The sequence below is a fragment of the Harpegnathos saltator genome, unplaced genomic scaffold (genome assembly GCF_003227715.2).
Source record: "Harpegnathos saltator strain DR-91 unplaced genomic scaffold, Hsal_v8.6 scaffold75, whole genome shotgun sequence".
NCBI classification, from domain to species: domain Eukaryota; kingdom Metazoa; phylum Arthropoda; class Insecta; order Hymenoptera; family Formicidae; genus Harpegnathos; species Harpegnathos saltator.
In genome coordinates, this window is record NW_020230593.1 from 160,937 (window position 1) to 184,665 (window position 23,729).

The following is a 23,729-nucleotide window of genomic DNA, read 5'->3' on the forward strand; positions in this document are numbered from 1 at the left end:
CTCGAAGCTCACTTTCAAGGCGATAATAACGCCATGTGACCTTGCTAATTGGACGCACCGGACGTTTCAACGACACTCTCTGTCCACGGACGTCTCTCCGCGTCGCGGCGATGAGATCGCGCATTCTTATGATTTAAGCGCCTTTTTTTTTATTTGGGAACACGCACACATGCATACAAACGATCGCGCGTATAATTCCCACGTTACGAAATTACCAACTGTTACTTTCTCTCTCACTTGGGTTGCGTGAGCCGATTTAGTCGGCAGCACGAAGGATTGATGATTAGGTTAATGTAAGCTGTAACTCATCTCGCATAATTGTTCGTAACGAGGATAATCGGGAATTATTCTTCTTCGTTTACGAAGCGTTCTGCCTTGAATGTGCGACGTACCGTTTAACGATCGTGAAAGGCCGCGCTCGACTTCACGCCGACGCGCTACGCAGCAGCAGGATCAATAACGCGCGATCTCGATGAAACCGAGCGTGATAATCAATTTCGATACATACCGTGCGATATTAATGGAAATCGCTGGCGGCTGCTTAGAGTGGAATGATGATTTCCCGTCTCCCCCTCCTGCTTCTTCAAAGCGATACTCGTAGATACATTTTTGAAAAAAGTGTCGCAGAGGTGCGGCGAAGCCCTACGGCTAATACAATTTCCCGGCGAATTTCTTTTTCGACTGCGAGAGAAAGAAAGAGAGAGAGAGAGAGAGAGAGAGAGAGAGAAGGAGGGAGAAAGAGGGAGAAAGAGCAACGATGAACGTCGCTATTTGTCCAGCTGAACGAATAAACCACGTCCGTGTTTATGTAAACACCTGACACCGATTCGAAATCGACAGCCGCCGCGTCACAGAGCGAAGAAAGAAATCTGTGTCGAGCGACTAAAATGAGCGCGATGTGAGAGGGTTAAATATGCAATGGCCATGCGCGATCTTTGAAATTATATAGAATCGACCGCGTGGCTATTGTGTAGAACCGGCATTAATATGTTAATTCGGATCCTTCCTTTATCGAGGGACCGTACGGTGTCAAGCGTCGCGAAGTGACCCGACGACGACGACGACGACGACGACGACGATGTTGTTACAACCTGATTATTTTATTCCCGCTTTTTTCCCCATCTGAATATCAAGAGCAACGCGATGATGATATTCGCGTCAACATTTTTCACGCGAGCAGCGTTACGTGTTGTGATTAAAAAATAACTAATTTCCGGCCGGAAAACGTATCGGGTCACTCGCGATCGCGATTTCATCGTCGCCGCGCGGCGGAGTTCCGACCCGCACGTGCAACATTGATTGCGCGTCGCGTATAATCCTATCGGCGTTAATTGAACGCGATGACTGCGATCGAAACGCGCGCTAAATCACCGCGGCTGTAACGGCAAACAAATTCTCGTTTTTTGAGATTCGCGACGCGTTCAACTGTGGCCATTAATCGCCGTGGGCTCGAAGAGGTGAGCCCGATCGCAGATCGATCTACGTGCCGATAATGCCGCGACGGAGACGCGTACAAGTCGAACTCGTGTCGTGTAATCGCGAGCACGACGACGTTGTAATCCGACCGTGACGTTCCAGACCGGAGGGACGGTTCGCTAACCTTCGCGGATGAACAAAACGCGTTTTAATGCCCCGCGGGACCCTAATTAATTCGACGTATGTATGCCGCGTACCTTTTCACTGCCGAGCGGAAAGGGGGTCGGCGCGCGACTGCGCCATCAATATTTTATAAGCGTCTCGCAGGGGTTTTATGGGATGTATAGATATCGTCGCGGAAAAACCGGCGACGCGCCCCGCAGACACAATTAGGCGCCATGTGTGTGCATGTACGTGAGATTTATTCGCTTCTTTACTATCACGCGTGTGTATCACCGTTGCGGTACTTGCGTAATGTGCTCTTAATATTGTACCGCATACATTACGCTACTCACAATATATCTATCTTTGGAATTAATAATATTAACTATAAATACATCAGACGAGAGAGAAACGCCACGTTTCTTATTGCTGATTTATTTAACAGCATATTTAACAATGATAATATAATAGTAACTGTATTGTGTGCGGTTGGCATACCGAGAGAAAAGATATTCGGAAAATAAAGCTATTCGTTAAAAAAAAAAATCTAAATTATTTTATTCAAATGGATTAAACAATTATTTCTAAAATATGCATATTTTCTCACTGAAGCAAAATTTCTTCTCAGTGTGAAAACGTGTATATTAATACAAGCAAATGAGTCATTTACCTATATCCATATCGAACGAGTAATCGTTATATTTTAGATAACTCTTCTCTCGGTGCAATTGCTACATCTCTTGAGAGAAATATCGGTAAAAAAAAAGGAAACGCGTAAACAAACGCGTGAAAGACGATAACAGTTCGAGTGCTCTTGCGCAGCCTGATTCAGTTAACAGAACGTGAAATAACTGATTTCAATCAGCCAATTGCAAATTACAGTCATTCAAAATAGACAAAGTCCGTGCTTCATCGGCGGGCACTTTGACAAAAAACTATCTCGATGCAAAAGGAAGCAGCGTTTATGGGTTAATGAGATAGGCACCTATGGTGTCATCCATAAACATTACAGACCGACATTCTCAGCTGGTATTAAACAAATCACACCGGAGCGTCGTGCGTTTACCGTCGATGTTGACTTCTTCCGCATTCGTCGCACTTGACACGAGGATGATAATGGCACAGGGAGAGAGGGGTGGGGGAGAGAGACATTGCTACCCCACTTACGCGTGGAGATCGAGTGTAAAATGTCCGAAAACAGATGACGCGAGGGAAAAATAGCGATGCAGAAGATCGAGGGAAAGATCGAATGCAGAGCGGTGTGTTGTCTGTGAACGCATGTGCGTGCTGAGATCACATCGTTATTTATTTGCTAGATAAGAATCTCATAACGCATGAAATGCAACAGGTTTCCCTATTTGCCCGACGTCGAATACGGTACAATGTTCCGTCAAAATTATCGGCTACGAGTGAAATTAACATTTCCGACGTGACGAGTAGAAATCACGACGATATTCATCGCGCTGACTTTAGCGGTTTTCGCATTCATATTTAGAACCGGTGTCTTTCCGACGTTATTCCGCGCGCGTTTCAATACAGTTATCTCGATTAATAATTAATCGTTGCGTAATTACCGACGATAACCAACGGTGCATAAGCGACGTCCGATAATGATATACTGTCGATAGATGATAATCTCATGTAGAATGTAACACGCAATATTTGATAGCCTTTGAATAAATGCAATTTTTTGTGTGTATCTCATTTTACGTTATAATATATAATTATTAGTTCAAGCATTAGTCTGTCGGTTATCGTCGTTTTCTGCGTGTTTTATGTATATTGTTTTATGTATATTTTTACGCTGAATTTTAAAATGAAAGTATGTCGCTCCGGTTTCATGAAAAGAGGTTTGCCGAATCCTACTTAACACTCGAGAAACTCGTGCCATGCTACTTGAACATTGATATTTGTCAAGGCTGCGATGCGAACAGCGTTCGTTTCGGCCCTCGAATTGAAAACGCTCTCCTTGTCGTATTTTCCCAACGTTTCGCGAACATTTCGGTTCATCGCGAGAAGAAGAGCGACCAGGATAAGGGTTAGACGACGTTGAAAGGAGCCGGTGCAATGTATCGAGCAATCTCAAGTTGTCAGAGCACGAAAACTTCGACAGCTCGCGAGAAGTAAGCAGTGCCGAGGTAGTGCATCGACACCGCGAAAAAGAGGCAGTAATATGTTTACGCGTTCATTTTAGTGTAGAAAGGAGTCGGTGATATGGTTACAGGTGATACGACAGTTATATGTGTCTTTTTTGTCCACCGCCAGAACCGGTCTACTGTATATCGTGAAATTGCGATTGGCTACATGCGCGCTTCTTTGGTCGGCGAATATCGGGATTCAAGCTTTTCCGTACATTTCACGCGTGAAGAAGAGAGAGAAAAATCGCAGTTACGAGGGCGTGTTTTTGTCAAGTGACCCGTAATTACGTGCACGCTCGGGTACTTGGGGAGAATATTGCACGACAGACGATGGCACATTTTTCTCGTCTCAATATTCTCGCCACTGTAAAAAGCGGGTGCTCCAAATTTTTCTTGCCGACATAGACACCGGCAGGCGTTGACGAGCCGATCTAGTTTGACTGGATGCTGTGAAACCGACGCCGTTTTCTCGTATCGTAACGAGTTTAGTCACACGTCCTCGTTGCATCACTGCCTCGTAATATCGTTGCATGAACATATTGTCTCTGATAAAATTATCTGCTGCGGGTGAGATTTCCTGCTGGAATCGGTCGATCGATCATGTGAATGTAACTGCGCTTGATTACACAGAAGTGCGAGTCGAAAGTACAGACGCGGTTATCTCGTTTCCATATTAAATAAGCGTTTGGTGGACAGCCGCGATAGAGAAGCTGAAGGAATCTATATATTTATTATATCCCCTTCAAAATCGCTGCAAGAGAATCTGCAGGCTTAATATATCGCTTGTTATTATATATATTAATCCCATTAATCTGGTCATCTTATTTCTTTTTATTCAGAGCTACTCAAAGAGTTACGGCATTAATATCTCGCGTATGAAGACAAAAATGGATAGTTTAGGAAAAATTGATTTACATTTATTCATTATATCCTTTTGGCATACAATGCATAAATTTCAACCTGATGAACAAACACGAAGAAAAGAGAGATATAAAAATTGTAATATGAAAAACAGCAAGTTGTAAAAAGGACCAGTTAAATTATTTACGACGGTAGCTCTAAAGGTAAACGAGGAGATGCAAACGCGAGTTCTACATTTCTGACTGATTGATTCTTTGAAACGGATATGTAATTGCATAACGAAAACTTTGTACCTCCGCCCCACTATTTATCCTTGCGGCCTTTGATTTTCACGCCGATCCATTGCGGCTTCCTGCTATTTGCACTAAGATTGCAGTCTCAGACGTGAGAACGGAGAACAAAGTTGAAAGAGAGCTTCTCTCCGTTTTCTCTTCGTCTAACGCGCGCGATTACGAACGTCGGCGAACGACAATTTATGATTCATATCCCCGGCAGCATGGACGATGACGGTCAAAGGCCTTAATCGAAGTTGTTTCGGACTGACCCCGAGTCGCTTTCCCATTCGTGAACCGTTGTCGCGAGATTGTCGCCAAATACGTCTACACAGGCCGCTCGCAGTGGAATGCGAATTAGCGATTACCCATCGGACTCGAGACTCGCGCCGAGAAGACGTTGGCTGCACATCGTCGCGATAAGCGGCGGATATGAATTAGCGTGCCACGCGATGTCATTCACGCGCCATTCAACGTTCATCCCGTCATTGTTCAGGCGCGCAGTTAGACTCTTCATGAACTAGGCCGTAAAACACCACACGGCGGCCATAACTGACTAACTGAGATAAATCTCACGGTGCCGGCTTGGATATTACCGATTGGTCGCGCCTTTTAGTGCCGCGTAAAATCAGCCGCCTCTTCAACACGTTGTGCTGCTGCAACGCGTGCGCGTTTCAGCCTCGCTAACGCTTCGCTCTTCCCCTTTCGTTGACAAAATTAATTTACGAGCGACTCAAGCCTCTCTCTGCTAAAATTATCGATTCAAGCGCGTACTTTGAGTGATTTCCGATTATCGGCTCAGGTCTGACGTTGAGCGGATTTCCTTGCTCTTCTCTCAAGAGAAAGTCTCCCCTCTTCCGTCTCTCTCTTTCTTATATTCTCTCTTCTTATATTCTTTCTTATATTTATACTCTTTATCTCATTATACTCTTTCTTATCTTCTTATATTCTTTCTTATATTCTCTCTCAGCTTTTATTCTCTTTCTCTCACACACGTCTTTCTCCGGTCTCCACTGGCCTGTCGACTGGAAACAACGAACAAAGTAGAATATCGAGATCGTCGATCGACTGCGACGAGATTATTCATTTTATATCCTGTCAGCATCCTGTACTGGGTCAATCGGGCAAAGGGGTAAGCAGGTTGCGTCGCGGCAAGCAACTTGCACACGCGCGCATCAGAATTCCGCCCGGTTCTTTCCGCGCCAAGATATGCTCGAGCATCTTCTTACATTACCTGATAATTTCGTCGATGCGGAAGCCGCCGGCCGTGGCGCGTGCCTTTTTTTTTTTTTTTTTTGCGACGAGCTCGTAAACCGCTAGTGAAAGCACCAGAAGTCGTGGACGGGTAGACGTGGTTGGTTATCCGAAAGGCGTGCTTGCCCGCTCGTCCGCGTTAACAACCCCATTCGCGTGTGTCATTCGCGGAAACGAGACGATCACTCGGTCTCGACCATTCGGTATATTTATTCCCTATGCAAATTGCGACAGGTCTAATTTCGAGGCCAGTAGAACGGGGTGCACCATCGGTTGCACCTTCCGGGTTGCGTCCGGCGAAGACGCGCGCGCGAGCGAAATGCTCGGTGGAATTTGCGCGGATCTCCGTTTTCCTCGCGTAGCTCCGAGAACTCTCGGGAAGTCGGACTCGAACCCTTCGGCGGAGACACACCATCGTCCGATCGGCGAATCATAGGTGGCGGTGAACAGATCGGTGAATGAGATCGTAGTATTTACGGGTTTCATTGTGGACGCGGATGCTATACTTTCGCGTGAGATGTTGCACGAGTTTTCGATCCGATAGTATCACGCGGATAACGGTTACTATACCGTAATCGACGACTGGCCGATTATCAATGGGGAAAAATATAGTCGCAAATATCGTTAACAGACGCGCAGAGAGCGTCGATACGCGATGCCTCGGCGCGATGCCGAGCGTGATAATTGCGTGAATCACCACAACGCGACGAGTCAGAATGAGATCGATTCGATCTCGGTTTGATCATTTTTCGTTAACTGTTTGCGCAGCGTAACACGTTATGAGCGAACGCATGAGCGATTTTCAACATTGCTCACGACACGATACTCCGGAGTAAACGAAGCGTGCTGTGAAGATCAGTTAACGAGCGTCGTGTATGAGAGCAGCGAGTGGTTCTGAAAACTGCCAAATAAACAATATGACGCGAGGCTGAAGTGAAACAGTCTGGGTCTGTCGCGCGCATACGAGGGCAGAAACCGGTTGCGCTAAACAGACTGTGCGACACGACGATATTTCGACTGCTCGTAGCGGAAAGGCGGCGGCGCGGCGGCGATGATTGCGTTAATAGGTCGATCTATTATTAAGCCCATTAACAGTTTTTTATTTATCGTCCGTCATATCCTGCCTGCTCGCTCGTCGCAGTTACATAAGGATTTCGCGAGCGCGCTGTGCTCAACGCGTTCAACAGTCTCACGTCAGTGTTTAACGAATCAACGACGACGGCGTCGAGCGGGAACTGTCATTCATCTCGCAACAGGAAACTCGCGTCTCGGAGCCTCAGCGGAGAAAATCGACGAGTGCCTCGGCCTCCTCGGAAACTTATTCGTAAACCACGACTCGTCGAAAGTCACGGATCGTGGGCCGACCACGAAGTCTCACGCGAATCGCGAGCAATCGAGAGTGAATTCGGCGATGATGTTCTTCTCCGCGAGGCGATCAATCTCTTCGGAGCTGTGGACGCACTTGTGCAAATGACGCCGGCAAATTGCGGTATGTGTGTGTGTGTGTGTGTGTGTGTGTGAATTGCATTGAACAGAGAAATAAACAAATGTTTACTCAGTGAAGATGCCAATGATACATTTAACGAAATCTTCACTTTTCCGTCGAAATAGAATAAGCTTCTTCACGGGAGGAAGAGGAAACGTTTCACGGTTTGAGGAAACCATGCGTACCTTCTTAGTTTAAAATTCGCGCTCTTCAGGTTCTCAAGAAGTTCTTCCGCTGACTGACTCACGACACGGTCCAAAGTTGTCTGTTTATTGTGCAGTGTCAAAGGGTCAACCGCGCGCTGTCCCGAATGTTTTCGCGAGGAACAAAGACCCCGTCGTCTGCTTCCCGCATTACGAAGAGATAATTTATGTGCATAACGTTTCCCGCGATTATCAGTGGCAAAAAATTTGGCGGTCGTTGCGGGTGGGTAGGTCGGAAAATATGGCGCTTCCAGTGATTGAGAAGCGTTCCGTCCGCAATTATCTCGCGGATGAGAATGTCACGCGAAGCAGTGAACCTTCTCTTGCATATTACCGCGAGGCTCGTCCGTTCATATGACAAAAGAACGCCGCGGACGTGGTAACGCGTTTGCTCTCATTTCGCGAGTTTGAATATCGTACACTCCGTCTCGGTGACCTTGCGAACCTACACAACGAAAATGGAGTACAACGTGGCGCGTGTGATGATAGTGATTACATAGTATGTGGTTCACCGCTGCTCCTCCGCGAGCGAACCTCGCGGAGACATTGGCGAAAAAATCTTGATTGTCTGGTAGCCATTAGGTTGACAACTTGGTCGTGCCATTGCTGCGATGTACCGTTAAGACCATTTTTTCGCTCAGCCAAAAATAAGGTTACGCGTACTCTTCTTCTCGGGAGCCTCTTGATTGGATCTATTCAGTCAGTCGCTCGAGATCGTCAGCGTCGCGGTTCTGTGCGTCGCGAGGTTCCTCCTGATGTAATTCGCGCTTATCAGGCGAACATTTTTGTCAAGCCCAGGCACGAGGGAACGTCGCCGGAGAGAAGAGCAAAGTTCGCATACGTGAGAGGTAGATCGCTCGTAGGTTTCTGTAAAACCTGCGAAATTTTAAAAATTTCATTTTTAATAATTTTCCCGGTATTAGGAGAGTATTGAGAAAATGTCATTGAGCGGTTGAAAGTCGAGAAATATCTCGAGAGGAGAAAAACGAAGAGTGAACATTTCGGCACTTTCGCCTTTCGGCGTTTGCTTTGTTTCTTCGCTCGCTCGACATTCGATCATCGTTCATCCCTCAGGATGCCCCGGCGGACACGTTACCGACTCCATGGCGAGTCTGCCTCGCGATCGCGTGCACCACCTAACCAAGTTACATGAGAGCCGCGGACAGAGTGCGGCGCGCGCTCCTCGACGCATCTCTCTCCCGACAGCGCTCCGCGCGCAGAATGCGGTTGCAATCTCTGCGCGACATTATCTAAGCCATGGACCGTTACCCCCACCGACCTAAATGCACGCCGTATAAATGGCCAAGACACCTTCTAAGCACTGTCAGTGAGCTTGCGCACCGAATCTCTCGCATTTCTGCACCGCGCGGATCATCGCGGAAGTCACGAAAGTAGTGCGCGTGATATCACGACGCGTGGTGAACACAGCCGACGCCTCGTCTCGTAACAGTACTTGATGAGTCCCCGCAATTAATCGCGGAATTTTGCCGCTGGGACTCCTCGAGAGAGCCTGGGCTCGCTTCTTGCTCTGCTATCTGTGATGCGACTCGCGATGTTCGCGCGGGACCGACACGGCGCGGGCGATCACCAGCGACGTCTGCGATGAGACGCAACACGGCCGATCGAAATCAACGGGACTGAGAGAGATGGTCTCGGTCCGAATTGCGAAGCGCGGAAGTCGCGGCTGGCCTCGCGAGACCGGATGTCCGCCGGCGACGCGGCTCTCGTCGTGCTGGCTGTTCCTCCTGTTGTTGATCGTCGCGAGCCACTCGTCGGCTCTCGACAACGCGACGGACCCTTTCGTGCAAAAATGCCAAATGGAATGCAGTCTACTGAGGGACTTTGTGAGCTGCAGCAAGTACAAAGTCGCCAGGTGGTTGAACACGTTGGTGAAAGAGAAGGTGAGACTCTGCGGTACCTCGAAAATGTTCGACGCTTCGTCGAATTGTAGTGCCAGACGAATTCACCATTTCTCTCTCTCTCTCTCTCTCTCTCTCTCTGTTTCTTTTTATTTGGCTATTGATATGAATTATCTCGAGCATTCTAATGTATTCTCTCGTGAACGTCACGATGTCTCTCGATGATGCGGCTTCTGGACATTGCGCGGTGATGTGCGCCATGAAGATAATAATGGTGTACTTTTCCTTCTTTTTTTTTTGATAACGTAGGAATTTAGTTACGGACCATTTCGAGTGATCAGGATACCGTCGATGCACAAGCAATCGTTCCTGCCTAATTTGCCACCACGTTCCCGGGCATTCAGAGGCAGCGTAACGGAAGCCTTGAACTTCATTAGGAACAGCGTCGAAGATTTGTTGACGAAACGTGCCATTGCGTATACGATAGACAATTCGCCGCCATTCGCCAGAGGCTACTCTTCGGGTCTGATGGTTATGGATGACGATGAAATCAAGAGGTTGCAAGATAGGGAAGAAGAAGGTAAGAGATCCGCGGCATCGGGGAACAAGTGTTGAACGTTGAAGCGTCCGATTGATGAACAAGAGCGGAAGCGGCGTATGTGGGGCGTCGAATAATTGCGTCGAACGTACCGCGAGATCATTCCAGGGTGACTCGCGTCTTTTCCAGCCAATCTCTTCCCGTGTAGATTTAACGTAATGAATCGCGTCGAGTCAGTTTCATGCTCTTTGGGGCTCGAGCTTCTTGGGGCTTTTCCGTCCTCTTTCTGTCCGCGAAGTTTCCGCGATGACATCTTCATCGGCCGGCAATAACTAGTTGTAAGAATAATCGGTTAGCAATAAGGAGGGAAAGTACTTTACTGTACTTCTGTGCAACGGGACATTAAAATTCTGGCATATCTGTGCGACTGCGGCGTAATTGTGGTCTCTGTTGCTTTTTATTTCGGGTAACGGTCAACGTAGCAGGAAACAAGTATTATCAGCGTGTATACTATGCAATCTACTACAATGTCCCGTATATTTGAGAAAAGCGATGAACGCGACGACGCGAATGACAGTATTTACCGGCGCGCGTTTATTGTAACGGCAACGAATATTTCGTCGCCGCCGACTGTGTCCTCGCGAGTGTCTAACAGTGAGAGGCGATTTTTGGCGCGGCGAGACTCAACGGTTGACTCGTTTCGCTTCGCTCTAGGCGACTGGCGAATCTTCAAGAAGAAGAAGAAGTCCATCATCCTGCCGATTCTCATACTGTTGAACTTGATCAAATTGAAGCTGCTGCTGCTGCCGATCTTCCTGGGAGTCCACTTCATCAAGAAGCTCCTCGTGCTCGGGTCACTGATCCTGCCATCCGTGCTGGCGCATTTGAAAGTCTGCAAAGTGCAGCACAATGCGCATCACACCCATCCTTACCACATATGGTCCACCGCGGCGGAAGCGCCGGCCGATTACCCGTCAGGTAAAAAGTCGTTTGAAGATTAAAAGCGTGACATTTATCCCCCCCCGTAAATTTATCGTACACACAATCGGATAATATCGAAGCGCATGATGACGCGAGGAGTGAAAAGTCGAGCAAGTTTCACGCCGCTGTATTTCGGATTTATTATTTTCAAAAAAATTGTATTACCTTCAAAATGCAACCTCGCGCGCGATATGGCTTTTCTTCGTCGGGTGCGCGCGAGTGCGCCCGCGTGTGAGAGAAGAGTCCACCTCTCCGATAAAAGCAACACGACAGCTTTGTGTGATGCGGAGACTATCTAGGCTAGCTTGAGTTCAATGTCAGTCGGCTGTGACAACGAGGTAACAGCACAGCTTTACGGGCTGTCACGTGTGACGTATCGATGCTACCGGCCGTAAACATATCCACCGTATGCCGACGTATGGCGAGCGGCAAGCATCAGATTCGAAACGCAATCGTCTCCCCGGAGAAGCCTCACTTGCGCCGCGTCGCGTGTTTGTTTCCCGTCGAAATCCTCGGCCGGAAATTCCACTCTCGCGTCGGAGCGCGGCCGATTTGCCAGCTTTACTCGCGTTAACACAATTCTGCCGCGTTTTCTGTTGCAGGATACGCCCAGGACGATAGCACCTGGCACCGAAACGACTACCAGCTGGGTTACCCCAGTTTCCAGTTATTCCGCAATCCTTACGGATGAGTCGGTCGGACGCTGGTAGCGAAAAACCTTCCGCTACCGGCGATCCGTCCGTCGGTGGAATACACGCGCGGGTCGAGTTTGTTTTATTCCGCTTCTCCTCACCGAGACGCGTCGTTGCATCTGCATGTTTCGGAAAGCGGCGCGCGATAGCGGCTCCGGTCTATCCAGAGCAACTTATACAATCGCAGAACGCACGAGAGAAGAGAGTCGATCAGTCGTAATGCCGTAAAAGGATGCTCCTCACATTAGACACCCGATTGACCGATTTCCCCGCGCGCGGAAAAACACACCGCGCAGCTTTTTCACCTCAATTCATTTCATACTCATTCCAATGTTTTCTTCCAGTATTGCGCGTGAGTAATTAATCAGTTGGATATACCTTGTTCTACGGGGGAAGAAACATAGCGAACTGTTTTTAATATAGTAGATTTGTACTTCTCAGTAATATATAGTATATAATATTTCAGTGGCACGTGAAGTGTGATACGCGTGAAGGAGAGGATGAGGAATTTACGCCACAAAATTCACGCGACTGTACAATTTTGTCGGAATAAACGTTCGAACAGCTCGCGTCGATCCGCGATCGGCGTAAACTTTCTGCGAGACTGCACGCGACCCATTCATTGCGAACTGATAGCATGCCGGCTGAATCTTAATCAGCGCGAAGATACGCCCGTCTCGCTTCCGCTCGTTCACCGGGCGGTCTACCTCGGCGGGAAACGTTCACAAAATAAACTTTCACATAGTCTTACCGTTATTTTGACGACGCGACGTATTGATATATCTCCAGCCTCTCGCGGACTTGAGAAAGGGCACGATGTTAGCGCCACATCCGCCTTTTCCTCGAATTCCACATTAACACAGATGAAGGTAAAGAGAGACAAGATCGCGCTTGTCTGTCTCTCTCTCTCTCTCTCTCTCTCTCTCTCTCTCTCTCTCTCTCTCTCTTGACGCGGCGGATTGCTGGCGATTTAATTTACGGTTCACCGCATCTCGCTCGCTCGTTTCGCGTTATTTATGTCGCCGATTCGACGCCGGAGCGACATCGGGGAGATACGTGCTCGTCGTTGGCTGTCGCGCACGGTTGTCTCCGTTGATAAGCTTTCTCCTGCAATTAAGCACCCCGACGACGCTTTCGTCAGTCGCCGGCCAGAAAGAGTGCTCGCCCCGACCTACTTCATCACCCTTCTCTGACAAAGAGAGCTCCGATAATCGCGCGATTATCTCGTAAAGCAACATGTCGTATCGTGTACAGACTTCGCGTTGATTTTCACAGGCGCGTGCCCAAAGTTCACTCTTTGCCAGTTTATCCTCCTTCCTGATTAAATTCCTTTCACACGCAACAACGCCGTCTCGACTCTTGATCCCCCGACCTCCCGACCTGTCTACGCCTGACTCCGCACGTGTGTTCCCCGCGACGACCCACAATTTTCTCCCGCGCTTTCGGCCGAGTATCGATAAGTCGCCGCGCCGTACGACAGACGGGCGGATGAAACGTGGTCAAGGTCACGCGCTGGCCATTCCGACACTCGGCCACCAGGTACGACGGCCTCGTGGTTGACCTACTGACAGATTTGGTCGACTGCCCGGTTTACCGCTGATACGCACCGGCCGATTCGTGCCGGCGTGGCGCACGTTACACGTCTCTTGTGCGTGCGTGAGTAAGTATAGGCAACGTTTGCTCTTGTGTGCGTATGTGCGCGGTGAGTGTACACACACACACACACACATACACGCGCTCGACGGCCCGATCGAAGACCGTTATCGGCTCGGTGCACGGCGAGAGAGGCGGCGGACGACCGCCGCCGTACCTGTCGCCGACACATTTTAGGTCCCCGACGACGGTCGCGCCCGCTGAATCTAGCCCTCGCTCGGTCCCTCTCCTCTCCTCTCCTCTCCTCCCTGCGCGAGACACGCTCGTCCCGATCCGTTTCACTCAGTCACCGCGTAGAATCAGTCACCCCCCTCTCTCTCCCCCCTCCCTCCCTCTCTCTCTCTCTCTCTCTCTCTCTCTCTCTCTCTTCCATTTTCGATACCGCACAACTGAATCATCATCCGCCGAAAAAGTATCTCGGCGATTTCTAGGCTGACCTGCTTATTTCCTCGGAATTGGATATCTCTGCCGTGAATTTGGGGATTTCTCTTTTTTCTCTCTCTCTCTCTCTCTCTCCCGAAGGGAAACTTGTGAAAAATGTTCAGAGAGTCGTGCAGGATTCTAGAGAGTGGGGGAAAATTGGCGAGAAATTGAGCGGCCGACGTTTGACAGGTGTGTCGAGGCGAAAGTGGAAATTCGCGGGCTCGACCGGCCGCCCGACACTCCGCCGCGCCGCGCCGGGTCGAACGAAAGACTATGATAACAACGCAGTGGTGAGCGAGGCATTGACGACCGGTCTGGGCATGATCCGTGAAATGGCAGGGAAGGCGAATCGGAAGCGACACATCCACTACGCGGACGCGATCGATACGTGGCGTGCGCACGTCCGCGGCAACTCGACCGTTACGTTCTTACGTTATGTGCGAGCGAAAAAAGTTACATTAACGTAACGGACCGTCGTCCACGTCGCGGCGCTCGGCTGGATATCCGTGTACATCTACCTGCGCCGAGCTCGCCCGCCACGCACGTCGCGCGATTCATACGCGCTTCATTTACGCGCGTTTATCACGTGACTCGCGCGCGCGCGCGCGCGAGCGATGTTACGTTTCACGTGTCGAAAGTGCTTCTCGCGGGATAAGGAGGAGCTTTATGCCGCGAGGAGAGGAAGAACGCCGACGTGTACCTCGGCGAGAACGTGACGTAATTGAAGATTTTGCCTCTTTCTTTCTCCCCTCGGAAGGGGGAGGTTTCAGTTGCATCGCGACAGCTGACCGGCTTCGCTGTGCGAGAAGATACCAGAACGTTTGATCGGAATCACTCCCGATTTTTTTTCGGGCTCTGTCGGTAAATAAAAACATTCTCGAGAATGGGTTTTTTTCTTTTTCGTAAAATCAATTTCTGCTTGCAGAGCCTGCCGGTCGATCGAAACGACGATGTCGTCAGGACTTTGAGCTTTAGAGACTCGATTTTTCCGCTTGCACGCTTTTCCGCCAATATCCATCGTACGATATAACCGCGCGGGAACTACGATATGGGCAGTTTTCGATAGAACGAGTGCATCCGAGTGGTGTTTCTCGCAAACATTTTAGTGGTGTCGGTATTTACTTTGTGTGTTTTGACTTCTCTAACTCTCTACTCTGTGCAATTCCCCTCTTTCTCTCTTCCTCTTCGGACGTTTGAGCGGTACGATGCACTGCTCGCACGCGGATGTAGATCTAATGCAAATAAAACTGTGGGATAATTTACGACAATCGATGCGCTCCTTCACCTTTCCCCTAGTTTAAAATTTGCGCTTTGCGGTACTCTTGAAAAAATTTCACCTTGTGCCGAGACTGCAACGGAAGATTGTAATGTATATTTATACCGCGAGACATGTGTGTTTTAATAAAGATGTTTGCAAGAAAGCCGACCTCGAATTTCTATTTGCCGTCGCTTGACGCCCGTCTACGACCCATCGCCTCTTCCGCGATTTTTCCGCGATTTTTCCGCGATTGAACCGAATACTTGCGATCAGCCGAGTACACAAATATCGGCAAACAGCAGCCGGAGAGTTCCGGCACGGGGCGAGCCCAAAGAGATGGATGCGACTTACATTTCCGAGCGACAGGTGGACAATTTTGTAGGTGTGTCGGCTACTTTGTACGTGAAACGAGTCGAAAGAAGCGCGACCGGTGTGACCCTCTTTCCGGGAAGAGCGCATTTTTGCCGAGGCGTGAGTAAGTAAATCCCCGGCGCGCGCGGTTTACGATGTTCGCGCCTCCAGACCTTGTTTTCGAATAGTATGTACTTGTTTTGGCGCGTGTACTTGTTTGAAAGCGTGGACACGTACAGAGCATCGCTCCACTGTGCTTGCGTAAAGGAGCATTTCAACGCGCGTTGTAACGGGTTTCCCCGCTAGAGCCGTCTGTTGTAAATGGCACATTGTAACGCACGGGGTATACACGCCGCGGTGTCAAATGTTGAGCGGAGTCAGCTGTTGACTTTCCCGCGAGGCGAGAAGGATGGCGCGTGTCACATGCACGTCGGATGCAGACCGGACCTAAATTCAAATTTTCAGGATCGCCGGTCACGACGAGTCGGTGACGACGTCGTCGGTGTGGTGATGTCGCCGAAATAAAATACCGCTAGATTCCGCGTGGGAGGAGGAAAAAAACCGACAGGAGAAATCGGCGTGACTAATTTGATCAGAAATTTGTACGAGCCTTCTCCATTGACCTCACCGCCCCGCGAGGACGATCTACACACGAAAAGTAGATCGCGTAACGTAAAACGCAAAAAACCGTCGCGCCTTCGAGTTCTCCTCGTTGTGAATTTCTGTATTCTTCCACTTCCTCTCCTTCTCCCATTAACTTTTTCAGCGACGCATTGAAGCATGTTTGATGTTTCCTCTGGTCCGAACTTTGTCGATGGAAACGCATAAAAATAATAAAAATATTACCCAGCAAATCTTAAACAAGAAGAAGAAGAGAAATCTCGTCATACAACTGACGAAAATGTAGCGTTTACTTCAGCTTGAGGTTAAATCAGGTTGAATTTTTCCACGGGACCAGCTTCTTCCGACTCGAAGAAATTCATCCCTGAAGAAAGAATAATAGTCAGGTTGCCTCTTCGTCCGTCCCTGATGAAGCGAATGAAATGAAATGTTTACGAAAAACTTGCAACCAGGGGGTCAAACCGCTCTCCGCATTCCGCAGTAGCCTTGAGATATCAATACGCAAAGATGAAGTGGAAAAGATACAAAGAGATACCGAAGTTAGGACACCAGGTTAGGACCAGGGTAGGACGCGACCAAGGGAGAGAGACGGGTCAACTTCGGCGTGTGGAAAAAATGTAGTCAAACGAGTTTAGGAATTTGCGTCTGGGCGCGCCGCGCCGGCTTCTTCCGGATCGACTCGATTTCCTTTTCTTTACCGTCACTTCGTTCGCAAGCCATCAAAATCCGTCGTGTTATCAGATTAGCCTAGAAGACGCGCGAGAAGATCCCGCGCGCCGCGTAATTGCGACAAATTCCCCGCGTCATTGAGCGGCGGCGTCGTCGGTATCGTCGGCGCGAAGCTTACCGGTCGGAGCTCTCGGGGAACACTCGCCGAAATAGCGCCGAGTGAAATCGCCGATCCGCGTGCTTACGTGCGTGCACAGGCCGGTCGTTTCGACAAATTCAACCGGCCCCACGCGGGGAGGGGGGGGGGGAGTCGGGCTGGGATATCCCACCCGTGGGCTCTGCGATTTCACCCTTGGTCATGTGCGACTCTTCCTCGGAAGTAGCAAGAAGAAGAAGAAGAAGACAAGGAAGAAGCAGAAGAGTGGACATTGCCAGCGTCCTGAGGCGTCGGTGGCGGGAACGAACGGACGAATGAACGAACGTGGTGAGCGAGGAAGAGGCGGAAGGGAACGGATAGAGGGACGGACAGACGAATGGCCGGGTAACCCAGATCGGGTCAGTCGAGCCGATCCTACGGAGACCGGCTGGCAGTACGGTGTCGGACGTCGTCCACGATTCCGACTTCCCGGCCGCTCGAAACCCACGCGCTCCGCCGACTGATCGACCGGCGAATTTTCTCTTCTTCTTCTTCTTTTTTCTCTGTTAGTTTTTGTCTGCCTATCGCTCTCGTTCTCGATCGATCGGTCGATCGGAAAGGTCTTCTTCTCGATTTCGCAGGAATATTCGCCCGGGTCCGAGCCGAGCACGTCGCTTGTCCTCGAGGTTGTTGTCCGGGCGCGAGCCGGGTGTTGATGTCAGCGACTCATCGTGAAAGTGAGTATCAGGTCGATTCGCGAGATGTGCCGGCTGATGGCTCCTCCGCGTCTTCGATGAATCTATGAAATTGTCCGTGGCGTTAACGTAATGTAAATGCGTCGGTAAGCTAAAAAAACAGGACAGAACGTTGTCGGCGTTAGAATGTATCGGTGAAAGGACGATGCACTCTCTCGGTATATACCGCTCGTTAATCACACGTGGCCGTGTTCGCGATCGAATGGACGTAGCGCACGCGCTCTATCGTGGAAACGACCGGATGCTGAAGTGTCGGATGGTCAAGTTCCTACTCGAGACGTTGAACTCGCCTCGCTCGCCGTCGCCGAGCGACGAGCTCCTCCTTTTCGACTGCGTCGGTAGCTGAAGCTAACGTGAGTAGCTTGCGCGGGATCGTCGGGAGCAAAACTTTGATTTCGATTGTAGCCGTCGAAACGATACCTGGCAGGGCATCTCCGCGCGTACGGTTCACCCACGACGGGCGAAAGAATCAGCTGACCGTTCGAGGCAGAGGAAGGACATGCAAGACTGATCTAGCATAACCGCGTTTCGCCGTGCGCGCGTGTAGTAGTACGCCATTATTATCGAGTACCGAATAATTCGAACAATAATACTTCCTCGTCGGCAGCAAGGGTGCCGTTGCGTGTAAGTTGCGTCGTTGAAGGCGGTGTTAGATGAGGTCCGAAGATGGGATCCGCGACGGCGAAAAATTTCGCGCGGGAAATTTCGTCCGAGAAGGACATGCCGTGGAAAGTCCCGTCCGCTGTGTAAAATCCCGACTAGTCCGTTCGAAGAAGAAGAAGAAGAAGAAGAAGAAGAAGAAGAGAGTACACGCATGTGTACGCGCACGTGTCTGCACGAAGGCCTTTGCCACACACGCGCGCAACGTGTTCGCCGCGAGCCGAAAGCCAATCCGTGCCTCTCTCGTCTCGTTTCAGAAAACAAAACGCACAGGAAACCGCAGGTCGAGATGCAGTTGTCGCGCGGCGGTAACCGAAGCTAGCCGTCAGTCGAGCGGTGCCCGGTGCCTCTCTCATTAGGTCGGACGATGGCGAGAGGAAGGGCAGCCACGATATTGTCGATCGCGATCTTGGCCGTTTCATGCCTCCGCGCTGCCGCGGGGGTCAAGGTCCAGGCGGAAGCTGCGACCTTGAACGAGACCGCAGGCCCGCACGACGACGAGGTGGTCGAGGGGAACGAGCTGCCGCTCTCCGGCGATTCCGAAAACCGGACCGACCAATCGCCGACCGATCATCCTCACAACGTGCCCGGCAAGCCGAGCAAGTTCGACGTGAAGTTTCACGCGGACGACAAGGCGAACGATCAGATCGAGCCGACGAGGATGGACAACGCCACCACGGCTAGCCCGGTCGAGGCGACCTCGGCGACGACCGAGGCGACGGATCGCCGCTACCCGTCCAATTCGACGAGATGCAGAGGCTCGCAGATGTTATCCTGCCTCCGGAGGGACTTCTTGAACTTTCTCGACCGCATCTCGCGGGTCGACACGTACAACGTGAGCAAGTCCGTGCAGATAGTGAAGAAGCCCCGGGCGAACGTCACGTGCAACAATCGGAGGGACGACGGCGAGGAGACGAACCTCTTGGACAAGGTGCATCGCTACGCCCGGACGCACGTGATGAAGATACAGCTGAACAAGGACCTCAGCCTCGTCGGGAAAGCCAGGACATTCTTCGGTTGTGAGTTTCCCAGCAAAACCCGCTTGGTTTTCCTCGCGTGTGTACCCAGTGCCACGTTACCTCCGTCGCGCGACGCGACAGGTGGATTTTTTTAAATCGCCTCGCGACATCCGCGGTCTGATTGGTGCGGTGCGAGAGCAAACGGACGGTTCGCCACGAAAAAGGGGTAAAAGCGCGTGCATGAAATCGACACACGCCTTCTCGTCTCGTTTCTAGCCCTGTTCTCGCCTAACCGGAGAAAAACGCAGGGTTTCACATATTATTAAAGAGATGTCGTTAAAGACTCTCTCTCTCTCTCTCTCTCTCTCTCTCTCTCTCTCTATATATATATATATATCGTGTCCTTTTTTAATAGAGGGAAAGGTAGTCAGTGTCGCTTTGCTATACGCCCCTTCTTCGTGGTGAGCGCACATCGATTTTAACATATCCTTTGTTTTTCCTAATTACCTCACAAGCGACAAACTCGGTGCGCTCGTGGACGCGACTTGGCGTAAACGAGCTCGGGGTGCGACAGGGGGCTCTAACTCCATCAAGTGGCTTTTTGGCGGTAAATCGAGTAACGAGGTTGGGTCCGATGGCTAATTGGCGAAAGCGCCGACTAAACCGAGTTTCGCGCTCGCGCGGCCAGATTAATTGCGATTTGCGATTATGCTGGAGAACCCTTTTTGTTTTTCTTCATCCGTACACGATACATGGAATGTTTCAGCAAACGTGTGGCACGTGGAAAGTCGGAGAGAGAGAGAGAGAGAGAGAGAGAGAGAGAGAGAGAGAGAGAGAGAGAGAGGGGGAGAGAGAAGGAGGGAGGGAGAGGTAGAATACGAAAGAGATGTTGGCTGCAGCATGGCTTTCAGGACTAACCGCAGGGCTTTAACCGGCTGGTACTTTTGCTTTCAGCCATGTTACAGGGAAAGAGTACCTTTTTAACAGGATTCGGGCTTGGTTTTCTAGCGTTCGGTCTGAAGAAGCTGCTGCTGCCGCTGTTCTTCGGCGTGCAGATCATCAAGAGCATGCTGCTCGCCCTCTTCCTACCGAGCATCATCGGCAGTATCGGTAATATCGTCGGGAAAGGTACGTGCGAGGCGAGCCTCCGAACTCTTCGGAGATTACGAGAGCACGGAGAGCGACTTGGTCCCGCGCAGACGAGACGGATTTCTCCGTTCTCCGGTGCGAGGTCGTGCGCTCGCTAATTTAGAAAGTGTTGGTCCCGAGACGGGGGCGTCAATGTGCGCTAATTGGCGCGCTAATTGCAGGTGTCTCCTCGTTCGCACAATCGTCGCACGCGCCGGCGCCCGAGGAAAATTTCGAGTTCAAGGACAACTCCGACCTATACAACGACGATTATCTCACGAGGCAGCCGGTGGGCACGCTGCCGGCCTCCGCCATGTACGACGAGAGCATGATGCAGACGCAGAAGAGCCCGGAGATCGTGTCCCGCTACGCGTTCGTCGATTCCAGAATATCGCACGCGAACGCACTTTCCGATCGTTATTACACGCGACACGTCGCCGCACACGGGCTGTCCAAGAAGCAGGACTTCAAGGTGAGACTTGAAGAATTCGCGAGACCTCGTAGAAAAATCGCGGTCTCTCCTTCTTCCCTCCTCTGCTTTCTCACCCCCCTTACTCAAGATTTCGTAACGTATGGATCTTTAACTCCGTAAACGTGTCTGAGATTTATTATTTGCACTTTCTTCGTTGTTACTCCATCTTGTTAACGGGAATTAATCGCGTCATTGGTACCGCCGAGCTACGCAAAATTACATATCCATCTCTGAGACGCGATGACGCGTCGTATCGTTTGTCTGCTCGGCCCGCAGGTCTTCCACGAGATCCCGACGAGCTCGCTTCTCCTCACCAACTACGATCCGTTCTACTCGCCTCTGCTGTCGCGTCTGGACGCCGTGTTCTCACGTCTCGGCCACAACACGGAGGGCTGCAGGGAGTACGCGGTGTGCGCGATGTACCGGAACCCGGCGCGCTACGCCCCGTACTCGAATCTGGTGTCCGCCCAGCTGTCGAGGGAGCTGAACGAGCTGAGGAAGCCCAGCACCGACAATCCCGATGTGCTGCGCTTCTTCAGATATATGAAGGCCGCCAAGGACGGTCAGGATGGTGTCAAGTGCGAAGATCTGTACGCGAACTGCGCGAACGCCCGCGAGGACCAAAGCCTGAAGCAGAATCAGGCGATGTTGGCGACCTATCAAGACATCAACAAGCTCGTGCAGGCCCGGAAGATCTGAGAACTCGCCTCGATCCTCTCGTTTTCGCGTCGTTGACGCTGTCGCTGTCGGAGGATGCGACGAAGAAAAAGAAGAAGAAGAAGAAGAAGAAGAAGAAGAAGAAGAAGAAGAAGAAGAAGAAGAAGAAAAAGAAGAAGTGGAAGAAGAAAAGTCGCGTTCTCCGTCATATAGTTCTTTGCGTGGAGTCTATCTGTGTGTGATAGTCAGATCGGAACGATCGGATGCGCTAGCGCGGTTGTCGAGTTCCATTTCGACGTCCGCTCTAACGACTCAGCATCCGTCCGTTCGCTCCAGACGTTCGCTCGCGCGAGCCGGAAGTTCACCCACGATGGCTCGCTCGCTCGAGGTCCCTCTAGGACTTTTAGGCTGCAGGAGGACCAGGAATCGATTAGCGCTCCGGGTCTTTGAATCAGTCTCGATCCGCCACGGTGGGAACCTTCAGTTTCCGCGATCGAATGGACTCTTGGCGTATCGCGTACAGTTTTCTAAGTTATCGTCCGTGGTAACGGGAACGGTCGCTCGGGCTACGCCGAGAACTTTCACCGGTCATTCGAGGTTCGAGGATGGTCATCGGTAGTTTTTTCGTGGAAATTTTCTGATTTATTTAAAAATCTAGCTTCATATTTTCTACGGCCTTGAAAATGCGGCTTCAAGCGGATGCGCTAGTGTATCATTTTGTTATCACTCATAATTGAATGGCTGTCAACTAGACGTATCCTGCATGCTGCATAGCGCATCTTGTGCTGAGGAATTGATCAATTATCGACGATTCGGTTATAGTAGTGTGACCATTTTTTAATTGCAATCTTGGGCACTGACGGAAACTGTATGTAGATACGATCCAGGGCGATCCAGCGATTTATTAAACGTTCGGTTTTGGGGTTACGCGAGAGCAGTGTATGTGTATACTTCTCTATACTTTCTCACAAACAACGTGGCTCAAAAACGTAAATGAGATGTCATTATTACGACGACATATAGTTACGTAGCTGAGGGAATCTATTCCCTTCTGGATGTATTCCGGGGAATTATATTACAAACGCTCGGCGATGGCCGAATCGTGCGGGACATTTACGCGGTGAGCGTATTCTCGAGCGCGAGGCTCGAGTCGGAGAGGAAGATGCTCGAAAGAAAAGAAAAGAAAATTCTCTTTTATAGTCTAATAAACATTCGCGCTACGACGAATAAAAGGTTGAGAATTTAACGAACATGGGTCAGTCTCGATGATTTGTGTGGATGTAGCGTATAGTATTATGAAAAAACACTTCATATATTTAATTAATTTATTTGGGTATTCTATCGTGCACACACACACACACACACACACACAAGCACACACACATACACACACGTAGAATTTAATCTTGCGACGAATAACAAACTCTGGATATTACTTATTATCGTATGACGCGTGAAGATATTGATGTGTTAATTTATTTAACGTGAACGCGAGAAGCGAACCGTGCGCGCAGAACTCATGCGGACTCAATTAAGTCGGATTCCATTAAAAAAATTTCAATTTCCGTTACGTTCATGGTATATCTGTGGATTAATGTACAGCGTGCGCACGTCAATAAAAGAAGAAATGGTTCATGACGTCCAACACAAAGATTTCTCCAGAGTGAGATTCGCTCGTCGTGCCACGGCATATATACTATGTTACGCACAATTGCGTCTGCATAATCGAGATCTTATAATCACACGGGAGTGCGTTCGAAGGTGATGCATAAAAACTCGATGTCTTCGAAAATCTATTGGTTTTTTTCCATTTTCTTCTTTCAACAGGGAAGTTGCACGTCAAAGTGTCAAAGTCTCAAGAGCAAGTTAAGATGATATACATATACAAAGACAATAGAGAGTTTGATAATTAGAATTAAAATTCAATAATTAGAATTAAAGGAACAATGAGCGTTAGATTTCGTATGTATATGGAGAAGTAATTTCTTGCGGCGCGAGAGGTCCGTGTCGGGATGAAAGATGAGAGAAAATAAAACTGGCTACAAGGCGATGACGCACCTCGGGTCGTAAGCCGGTGAGGGAAGTGCGTTGATTTCCTCTCTCATTCTCTCTCTCCTGCGCGGTG

The 23,729-nt window shown here is 49.9% G+C and overlaps 2 protein-coding genes across 3 annotated transcripts; both read left to right on the forward strand.

Moving 5' to 3' along the window:
- The first annotated feature begins 6,137 nt into the window (after positions 1–6,137).
- Positions 6,138–15,382, forward strand: LOC105192457 (uncharacterized). The gene is made up of 4 exons (XM_011156622.2): positions 6,138–9,693; positions 9,961–10,231; positions 10,904–11,167; positions 11,773–15,382. The coding sequence occupies exons 1-4, from the start codon at positions 9,439–9,441 to the stop codon at positions 11,859–11,861; spliced, it is 879 nt and encodes a 292-aa protein (XP_011154924.1). The 5' UTR covers positions 6,138–9,438; the 3' UTR covers positions 11,862–15,382.
- A 2,035-nt stretch (positions 15,383–17,417) lies between these two features.
- Osi24 (Protein) lies at positions 17,418–23,357 on the forward strand. Of its 2 annotated transcripts, none has more exons than XM_011155887.2 (5): positions 17,418–17,710; positions 18,646–19,407; positions 20,302–20,475; positions 20,658–20,947; positions 21,224–23,357. In XM_011155887.2, exons 2-5 carry the CDS (start codon positions 18,756–18,758, stop codon positions 21,644–21,646), a joined length of 1,539 nt encoding a protein of 512 aa, XP_011154189.1. In that variant the 5' UTR covers positions 17,418–17,710; positions 18,646–18,755; the 3' UTR covers positions 21,647–23,357. The 2 variants fall into 2 exon arrangements, with proteins under 2 accessions (XP_011154189.1, XP_011154198.1); XM_011155896.2 differs by having other exon boundaries at positions 20,356–20,475; positions 21,224–23,356.
- Positions 23,358–23,729: the final 372 nt, after the last annotated feature.